Source organism: Populus euphratica, unplaced genomic scaffold (assembly GCF_000495115.2).
Source record: "Populus euphratica unplaced genomic scaffold, PopEup_1.0 scaffold707.1, whole genome shotgun sequence".
Lineage (NCBI taxonomy): Eukaryota > Viridiplantae > Streptophyta > Magnoliopsida > Malpighiales > Salicaceae > Populus > Populus euphratica.
Genome location: NW_011500574.1, coordinates 68,093 through 78,320, shown reverse-complemented (window position 1 = coordinate 78,320; position 10,228 = coordinate 68,093). Strand labels below are relative to the sequence as shown.

The 10,228-nt window shown below is 33.9% G+C and overlaps 1 protein-coding gene across 1 annotated transcript; it reads right to left on the bottom strand.

The window, feature by feature from the left end:
* Positions 1 to 1,373: 1,373 nt before the first annotated feature.
* LOC105115463 (pescadillo-like protein) lies at positions 1,374 to 8,763 on the bottom strand. Its single transcript, XM_011012351.1, has 13 exons — positions 8,630 to 8,763; positions 8,472 to 8,557; positions 8,133 to 8,381; positions 7,928 to 8,053; positions 7,683 to 7,767; positions 7,487 to 7,597; positions 6,657 to 6,750; positions 6,208 to 6,494; positions 5,294 to 5,401; positions 4,854 to 4,975; positions 4,130 to 4,349; positions 2,887 to 3,093; positions 1,374 to 1,660 (listed from the first exon to the last, which is right to left on the bottom strand). The coding sequence occupies exons 1-13, from the start codon at positions 8,660 to 8,662 to the stop codon at positions 1,583 to 1,585; spliced, it is 1,806 nt and encodes a 601-aa protein (XP_011010653.1). The 5' UTR covers positions 8,663 to 8,763; the 3' UTR covers positions 1,374 to 1,582.
* Positions 8,764 to 10,228: the final 1,465 nt, after the last annotated feature.

The window sequence follows — 10,228 nt, the reverse complement described above, 5'->3', positions numbered from 1 at the left end:
GGGGGGGGGGCGGGTCTAAGTAAGTGGCCTGCTATTAATCTATTATTTAATTTATAGACATTGGCCCTAGTTACAGTACCCTCGACATTGTCTGGTCGGAATCCTCTAACCACTAGACATGACAACTATTGAGCTACAAGACCTAATAGCCCAGGACTTTCGGTAAGAAAGGAAAGAGAGGAGGAAAAAAGGGAACGCCGAATGATGTTCATTCCTTGTTTCTTCAGACAAACTTATCTGTTAACTAGTTAGTATAACTCGAAGGATGCCAAGTGTAAGTCATTTTCCTCTCCTACACTGTTTTCCTTCCTCATTTTCAGAGGATTTGATTTTGTAGAGTAGCGAAAAACAACCACAGCACAAAGATTTAGCCCACCAAACAATCATGGAAAGTGAATTGAAATTTTCACAACTTCATCAAATGTCAATTTCTTTATGTGATAACTTCTAGTTCTAGTGAATCAATGCATAATAATGCATGAGGATAGTTTTAATGTTTTTTGTATCTCGAATTTGGCTGTAAATTTAGTTCTTGTAAGTAAAGGATATTAACAATAATAAACTGACATTTTGCTGGCCAAGCCAACTATTTTTTTGTTTTTTGAATAAATTGATATTGAATATTGCGCTATAACATGCATTTTTGGATCATGGGAAAGTTGTGGCTGATTGAGATTAAAATCAATTAACAGCTCTCAGTTCTTCCTGTTTCCAAATTGCACGCATTCATTTAATTATAGAGTAGCATTGCTATATATTCTCTCCAATGAGATACATTTCTTGTAATTTTGACGTCTTCTAAAATGGTATTATTTCTTCATTAGTTACAAGTTCAACTCCTGTGATAACCAAGTGATAAAAGATGGGATAGTTTTTACTATTAAGACATTAAAAAAGCTAGGATAGCTTAGTTCACTTACACATTAGCCTTCGGCGGCTGTCTGGGATCATACGAGAGATCAACTAGTGTCTAGAACACTTATTCAATATGATAAAAGGTAGAGCTAGCTAAAACAGCTTAGCCCAAAATGATTTATTTATTTATTTAGTCTTCTTGGCAATGAACAGGCCCCATGGCTTCTAGCCGAATGAACTCCTGATCAGCTTTACCCTTCCAGCTGCTAGAGAATAATCTTGTCGCGCACCATTCATTTGCCACTCTCAATCCAGCTCAACCACGACACTACAAGCTATAGAATTTGATTCAAATTTGTGAGGAACAGATTCGGTAATTCACTCTTACATTGGTAAAGGAAACTGATTAACTAATTGGTTGTGTTAACCCAGGGACGCTACGGATTGTTTAACCTCTTATTTCAATTAATTAGAAGTAAACCAAAGCATCGGCAAGCATGGGATTACTGATGAGCAAGTGAAAAAGAAAAAGGCGCTAAATATTTAGATTCTACATTTTTTAGCTGATTTAGGCACCCTTTTTTTTATATAAAAAAAAATGATGTAATGTATATTGGGGCAGTTCAAGTTTTACACTTCTCAAGTCAAATTTACTAGCTAACAAAACTTCCAAGTAACAAAATCCACCGACCCTTCAATTGTGCCCACGTTCACAAGCCAGCACCCTTCAGTTTTCTGAGCTTTTCAGCTTCTTCTTCCGCTCCTTCAGCTTGCTAATGCGAGCAGTGTTCCGTTCCTTTCTTTTCTGAAAAAATAATGGGAAGAAATACATCAATGAACAAGACTTCATATTTCTCATGTCATCTTGTAAGATAAATGCAGATAGCATGTGAAGACTTGAAAAATAGAAGTTTCTCCTACAAAACAAAGTTCCTTAACCAACTGACATTTTCAAATGCCTATTAACTATTAAATCATTCTCCCACCTTATAACAGTACTCATCCAATAGTAAGTTTGTTTGAAACAGCAGACCTTTAAAGTGAAGGAAACGAGGATCACAAAAAAAGCCATTCAGAGAAACATGAATCCAGAGAATGTCCACCAGACCAAAGAAAAATAGCACGACCAGGAAAAAAAAAAAACTTGACATACAGAAAATCCAAAATAGCAATCTTATTATAAATGTCAACTATAGGAGAATTCAATCACAAGAATGCTACAAGGAACTCAATGATCACCATGGTGCCAGAAGTTTTGCCACTGGCCACAATGATCTAGAGTAAACAAATGTATTCTCTAATAGTAAAATCAAGATCAAAGCTTGAATGATAGACTGCAATTGATAATTAAAAAAAAATAATGCATGCCAAGGAGCAGAGAAAAGTGCTAATTTGCAACCCAACTGAATCTTAGAAACGTAGTTTATACTAATCAGATATAAACGTTTTTTGCATGTGTTTTATTAATTGACCACAATAAAATATTCCCAGAACTGAAAGATTGGCATTTCCAATGTCCAAACCCAAATTACATTTACATTCTAAGAACACTTCGCCAATCAACATTGAAATTTTCCATCTTATTTTGTCATTTTGTACTGTCACCTACAAAACTTTAATGTCTTCCAGTGTCTCTCTTTTTCCCATGCTCTTAAATTATCTTAGATTTAGACCTTATTTTTTCTGTCAAATGCATCAACATTTAGTTACAAAATTTTGACTCTAAGAGTTGATGTGCTCCTATCACAAGACTGGTCATCATTTGTTTAGAGAATGTGTAGCTTCAACGTTCCAAGTTTTGCAATTTTTTTCCTTAATTTTCCAATCTTCTGTCAAGTTTAATTATTTTACTAGTGAAACTTCAAATTATATTTACTGGCTTTATATGCATATAAGAGGGTGGTTCATCAAGTTACAATCTTCAGTAATGTGATTCATCATTGAATGACACCAAGAAAAAATTCTTGGCTGCACCATAAAAGGCTACCTCAAGAAATAACTAGAGTAGAACAGGTGATAAACCAAAGTTACCTCAATAGCTTCCAGAAGGCCCCTCTTTTTACGTGACATCCCTAATTTTGACATTGTGTCAATGTCCTCGGCAATCTGTTTCGGATCAGGGACAGACTCTTCACTAGCCTTTGCATCCTCTTCAGAGCCCTGCTTGCTTTTCTTCATGACTGCACCCTGAAGTTCCCTTTGTAGCTCTTCATGGTACTGCTTCTCAAGAGTCGCCATCTGCCATTCAAAATGGGGTCATGTCAAATGCCATGCAGTGCAAAAGGACATGTGCTAATGGAGGGGGAAGGGGTAAGAGAGAATAAAACTGGATCGCAAATAGCATTCAATCAGAAAAATGAAAAACAGCAACCAAATGTGAATACAACACTTTCTAACTAAAATTTCCTGCTGTGCAAGTTCCTCCAGCCTAATATGTGGCAGACTTTTATGCTGCCAGGTATTAGATGTCATTAATAAATTAAATACAACTATTCTCCGCAATAATATTGTAAGAAGCCTTAAAAAACAATGGTAGGGCTTTTCCTCTCTTCTCACCATTTCATAACACAAGAAAAGTAGAAAACTCCAACTTCCAATACTCCACAAAATGGAAAACTTGAATTTCTCTTCGACAAACTATAGCGGGGTGCTTCATGTCTCACAACAACACAATTGAAATCAAATACTCCAGATTTTGTCGATTAAAAGCACCAAATAATAAGTTCCAATTTTCCACCACAAACAAATGCCAGGCATGATGATTAGTAGACCCATTAATCTATGTCTATCTAATGACAAATTGATAAATTCATCAGAAAAAACATTACTATCTCTTATATCAAGAAAATGGTATTGTACCAAGAACCCTTGTTTTGAAAGCCCACTTGAAAGTAAGATTGACAAGTATGTCACCTCTGATATTTCATACCAAAAACTCACAAACAACTAAGTGCACAAGCAAGTTGCCCTGCTCTATTATGGGCAATCAATTTCTTAACCATGTCTAGCACAGATTGTTTTATAGAAATGGTGCTAGGGGTGGTTCCTTCAAGACATAAAGGAATAAGTTACGGTATCACTATATCATTCACGTTATAAATAAAATAGGAATCATAAGATGCTTCCACACACCAGCTGACAACAGATCCAACACCAATTGAACCTGGAATGTAGATTTTTGGCACATTTAAGGAAGCAGGAAATCTTTCCTCCTTGATACACTATCAAAGTTGTCCACTGGGCGGCTACTTCAACTATTCAACAACATACATACCTTTTTCTTTGTCTTCACAGCCTCATTAGCCTCTGCTCGACTAATATAACCTTCAACCAACAAATTTTGAGGATCATCTAAATCTTCTTTTCCTACTCCAGGCATGGGAAGGACTTCATTTTTGGCAGCAGCCTGCAAGCGTTTGATAGTCTCTGCATAATCAGGAATATAGCCTTCTGCATCATTATCAACAAAAGGTGACAGATGCGGGGGAGGAATCCTGTTAGCAGAACAATCACGTCAAAAAAAAGTCATAATTTTTACATTAAAAGCAGAGACTAAGCATCAATCCCTTATAAATGCAATCTATAATTGAAGATTCGTGTCTTCAGTAGCAACAAATGTGGATGCCTGCAATAAGTTTTATTTGTGACATGATAGCCATGCAATCAATATTACAGAACATAGCAACTGAATGCTGCTTGTCACTCTATAATAGTGCATAAGATCAAATAATAGGGAAGTGGACACACTTAAACAAAGGAAAAGGATTTCAGACTGTTTTTCCCTTGTTTAAGTGGAGACTGTTTTTCCCTTGTTTACATGGTTAAACAAGGGAAAAGAAGTGATCCTCGTGAAATATGATATCCACGCAATCAATATTGCAGAACATAGGAACTGAATGCTGTTTGTCGCTCTATAATAGTGCATAAGATCAAATAATAGGGAAGTGAACACACTTAAACAAAGAAAGAGCATTTCAGACTGTTTTTCCAAAAATTACCTTCCCACCATATAAGCTTCAGTTGGCAATATGATCCGTGCATTAATGCAATCGTAAATCCACTGTGGCTGAACATATTCTCTTGAAAGGTATTTATGACCTTGGGTTGGCCTATCAACAATCTTTAATAAAGAAAACACTGAAATTAGGAACTTGAAACTCGTCCATAAAACATTGAAGTGAAAGTATGCATGCATGAACATGGATGCTTCTAAGCATTAGCAACGGGTAGGCATTGCCATGTGCATGTGCTAGTGTTGTAAGTGTATGTGGCACACTGAAATTAGGAACTTGAAACTCGTCCATAAAACATTGAAGTGAAAGTATGCATGCATGAACATGGATGCTTCTAAGCATTAGCAACGGGTAGGCATTGCCATGTGCATGTGCTAGTGTTGTAAGTGTATGTGGCACCCTTGGTTTAGGAAAAAATAACAAACCTGATGAGTAATGCTCTGGTCAGATTCCTTATATGGAGCAGCTTCCCCGTCCCAAGAAACAACCCCACCAAAAGCAGGAATTACAAAGAGCATTGATTCTCTAGGAACCTGAAAATAGAAACAATTGATATGCCATGAGCACAAGACCCAGGGATTATCATAATACCAATCCATTTGAATGAAGAAACAGTAAGCAACAATCACACGATGAAGGAATTATCATTCAGATCTGTATAAACAACCTCATACATGGCCAAACTATCATGATTAAGTAAATATGTTTCCACAAAACAATGTCTGTTCCTTGACACCTAGGTTCCACAACTTAAAAAAATATGTAAATGTACACCCGTGTTTTACAGGAATAGCCATCCTCCGCTGTTTATTTAACATGACCTAGAACAAAAGTGAAACAAAATAAAAGGTATATGATGTAATAACTGGTTGATATTTTAAAACAGAAACTTAAGAACTGCATTTGAGCAAAGATTTGAGTGCTTAGCAATTATACACTGTAAACAGATGGAGAGCCTAGATTTGAGCAAGGACAATCAGAGTATTAAAATTAGCATTGTTAAGCGAGCGTTGGGAAACGCAGGCCAACCCACGTTTTTAAAAAATTCAAAAATAATTTTTTTGTATATTATAGATCATTTGGATACACTGAACTCAAAAATGATTTTTAAAAAATGAAAAAACATCATTTTGATGCATTTCGGCATGAAAAGCACTTGAAAAAGCAACTACAACCACTCCCAAACAGGCTCTAAAACTGACAAATGAAGCACGGAAGAAAACATAAGAATCCTAGACCACAAAAAGAAACATGTATGTTCTGAAAATAGGACATTACAAAATGCTGCCCCTCAAAAATAAAACATAGTATTATAATAGCAATGAACAATCCATCTCACCTCGCGACCCAAGAAGAATTTCATATTCTTAAAGAGCCTCCTGCACTCCTTTGTATCTTGATCATCTTCATGTTCACACTCAGCATTTTCCATCAGGTGCATCAATGCACCAGGTTCGTTGGAAGGAAGTTGATGCTGAAGTTGAGCAAGCCTTAGTTCAGACTCATCAGCCTGCATCTCCTTCTCCTGAGCCTCTAATTGCTGTGATGTAGATGAACTAGCAGCTTCGGGTTCCAAGGTGGAGGTTCTGGAGTTGGAAACAATGTATCTTGACAGCGCATAGAGATCTGCAGAATCAATAGCAGTTCATGATATGTTAAGTACACAAAAGGAACAGAAGCCATAGAGCATGGCATGCAAAAAAACATTATTAACAGATAAATAACACAAAATTGGCATCGCGTAACAGAACATGGAAATTTCTCCCTACATGAAAAGGCAAGGCATACCTGATGCTAAAGCTTCCAGCTGGGGATCAAGAATGGGTGGATACTTCACATTTATGGAATGATAGAGCCTAAAATTGACAAATCCAAGGAGAGTCTGCACCCAAATAAATAATAAGTAATCGCACAAAAAGATGGCAAGCTAAGAAAATGCAATGCTATCCACAAAACAGTACTAAGTTAAATCATCAGCTAATTTCCAAAGGTTGAGACATCAAAGGTTGATCAACAATGGGATTTAGCTTGTCTCTTATTCCCAGCTTAGTGGGCACCTTCAGCTTCTTTGGTTTATGAGACAGCCATCATAAGGGGGGGTACAAGGTTGTTACTTATAAAATGTTTTCATTGATTTCACAAGCTGAGCAATGAAAATGTGACTTTAGCTAGCCAAAACTTTTAACCTTTCTTGCTGTATGAAAAAACCATGTGAAAAAGCGAATGCATCCTTATTCCCAGAGGGTTTCAGTTGATGTTCTTTTTGTTTCAATAAGCTTATTTAATGTCATATTAATCCTCCTATTGATATGGGCACCTTCAGCTTCTAATGTTTTCATTAATTTCACAAGCTGAGCCATGAAAATGGGACTTTAGCTAGCCAAAACTTTTAACCTTTCTTGCTGTATGAAAAAACATGTGAAAAAGAAAATTCATCCTTATCCACGGAGGGTTTCAGTTGATGTTCTCTTTGTTTCAATAAGCTTATTTAATGTCATATTAATCCTCCTATTGATATGGTCTAAAGTTAACAAACAAAGGATACCAAATGCAAAACAATCAAGGAGACAAAATATAAAATAGAAATTAGTGAAACCCTGCATTCATAAAACTCTCACCTCATAAAACTCCAAAAAGGTTAACATAACACTGAAGTTGACATCATCTGGCAAAACTTGTTGCATTGCATGAGGAGTTAACCAAGTGATCTTTTGACCCTCAATCTCAGCCTACAAAGCTTACAAGAACAACTAGTAAGGAGGACATGATGCACAATCACAGATTCATCAAAACGACAAGAAGAATCTTGTTTACCTGATAATATATGCCCTTTACGGAAATGAAAACCTTCCTCAATTTATAAGTACGGGAAACATAAGCTTGCCATTCATGACTCAATCTAGCGAAAAAAGAAGATTGAAAATCAGATTGAAACATGCATGAACTGTGAATACAATGATGGAGTATTCTTTTAATGGGTATCCAATAAAATTATAAACTCAGACCTCTGAATTCCTACCTAATCGTTTAAAAAACGAAAAAAAGGGGGCAAATATTACCTCCTACAATTATGTATGAGTTCCACATCAATTTTTGCCCTCTCTACAGCAGGTAATGCTGCAAAAAGATGCACCATGGTTAAACAATCATCCAAGTCTCTCAGCGCATCAACAAACTTAGGATACCTGCAACCAAAAGCAAAAACACGTCAAAAAACAGTAAAACATTTAGCAGCCAGGAAGCAAGCATGCAGAATTCACGAACCTTTCTCTAACAAGCCTGTCTAGCTTGTAAGTGGGTTCCCGAGTTCGAAGAAGCGTGGCAAGATCAGCGTTCTTCTTGGCCTCAGCTTTCTTTATCTTCTTCTGGTAAGCCCTTATGTCTCTAAACTTGTCCAGTAACGGTTCATGTTGAAGGAAAGCAACATCCTTGACATGATAATAAGTATGATTATTTCCCTTGAACTTCTTCTTTGGCTCTCGAGGGAATATACCTTTTAGAATGCTTAACCTCCTGGAGTTTTTTATCCAAATCAATCCTTACTTCAATTTTACAACCAAGATTTATTACATTTGATATTTATTTAAAAAAAGACATATTTACCTGAAAAAACCTAGCGTGACTTGGAGCTGCTTAATAGCTTGAGACCTGGTAACGTATCTGGCAGCGTTGCCTTCCTTCTTCTTACCCTGCAATGGAAAAATGGCTAAATTAATATAGGTAGATTGCTAACTGTCAAGTTTAGGGAGTTTAGTACTAACCGGAGGTCTGTAATGCTTTTTCCTTGCAACCATGGTTTTGCAGACAGACAAAGCTTGAGCTTAGCAGAGGCGACGAGGAGGAGGCTGCTGCTAGGGTTTTTGTGTGCGTAAATGAAAAGAAAAGTCTTGTCTAGGGTTTAATGGACTTCGGGTCTTATTAGGTAGAGTGAAGTGGGCCGGCTATGCTATAGTTTCTAGACCCACACCGTTAATTATATTATTGAGTCTCTCTTTAATTCATTTTTAGATGGAAAGTGAGTTTTTGAATATATATATATATAAAATACTTTTTGAAAGTGTGAAAATTTAAAAAATATCATATTATTTACTGATTATATTAAATTTGATTTTTAAACTTTTGATTGCTTTATATATTTTGTTTTAAATATTTTTTAAATTTAATTCTTTATAATTTAATTTTTATATTAACTTTGGTCCTCATTTTTATAATTATTATTGGCTTTTCTCTTATCATTTTTAATAGAAATGTTTTGTCTATCAAATTTGATCTTTATTTTTTTAATTGTTACTTATTTTATTTGAAATAATTTATAAAATGATAATTATTATTATTATTATTATTATTTCTTCATCTTTCAATTTTTTTATGTATTAGATTTGATATCTATTATTTTAATTATTATTTATTTTATTTAAGATAATTTATAAAATTATTTTATTTTCAATTTCATTCTCATTTAATTTTTAAATTTATAAGATTTGTTTCTCATTATTTTAACTTGAAAAAAATAAAACATTAATAATTTATTTTCAACTTATTTTCCATGACATAATTAAATATTAGAAAGTATTTTCCAACTTATTTTCCATTACACTACCAAAAATTGAAAAATAATTCACTTTTTTAGAATTCATTTTCCAAAAAAAAACTAATTTTCAATAAACAAACAGGGCCTTATCCAAATTCAAATAAATTATAATTAACTCTGATATATATTGGATTATATATCCCAGATCAATCAAGATATTATTATTAAAATCACAAATTAATTTTTTTATTAAGGATAACATAATCTAAAATTTAAAAAAAAATTCATATTTATGTGCTTGATTTTAATCTTTTAATATTTAATATTATATGAAGTTATTTTTATATAAGTATTTATATTATTCTATCTTTCTCATAATTTGTTAATATGTCACAGTTAACAAGAAGATTATAAAACTTAATTAGTCTTTTTTCAAGTTTTAAAAAATAATAGAATTTATTAGTGCTGTATCATTTTTTAATTGATTAATTTTCAACATGTATCTTCCAATATTTTTCAAATTAATAATCACTTCTATAAAGAATATTATCAATTAAAAAAACAAGAAAAAAGGTGTTTTCGTATAAAAATCATCATATAGATCTTCATATAGTTAAAGATACATGGATTTATCAAATATTTTCTTAATGTTTTACATTATTGTATAAAGAAAAAGAAAGAAAGAACAAAATTTTCCTTAATTTTAGTATTTGGAGATAATTTTTCGTCATCATGTGTGAACCCCTGAGAAATGAAGGGAAAAAATAAAAAAAAATATTTTAGAATAATAAAATGGCTCTTAGAATTAGTGGAAAAGAAATTAATGAGG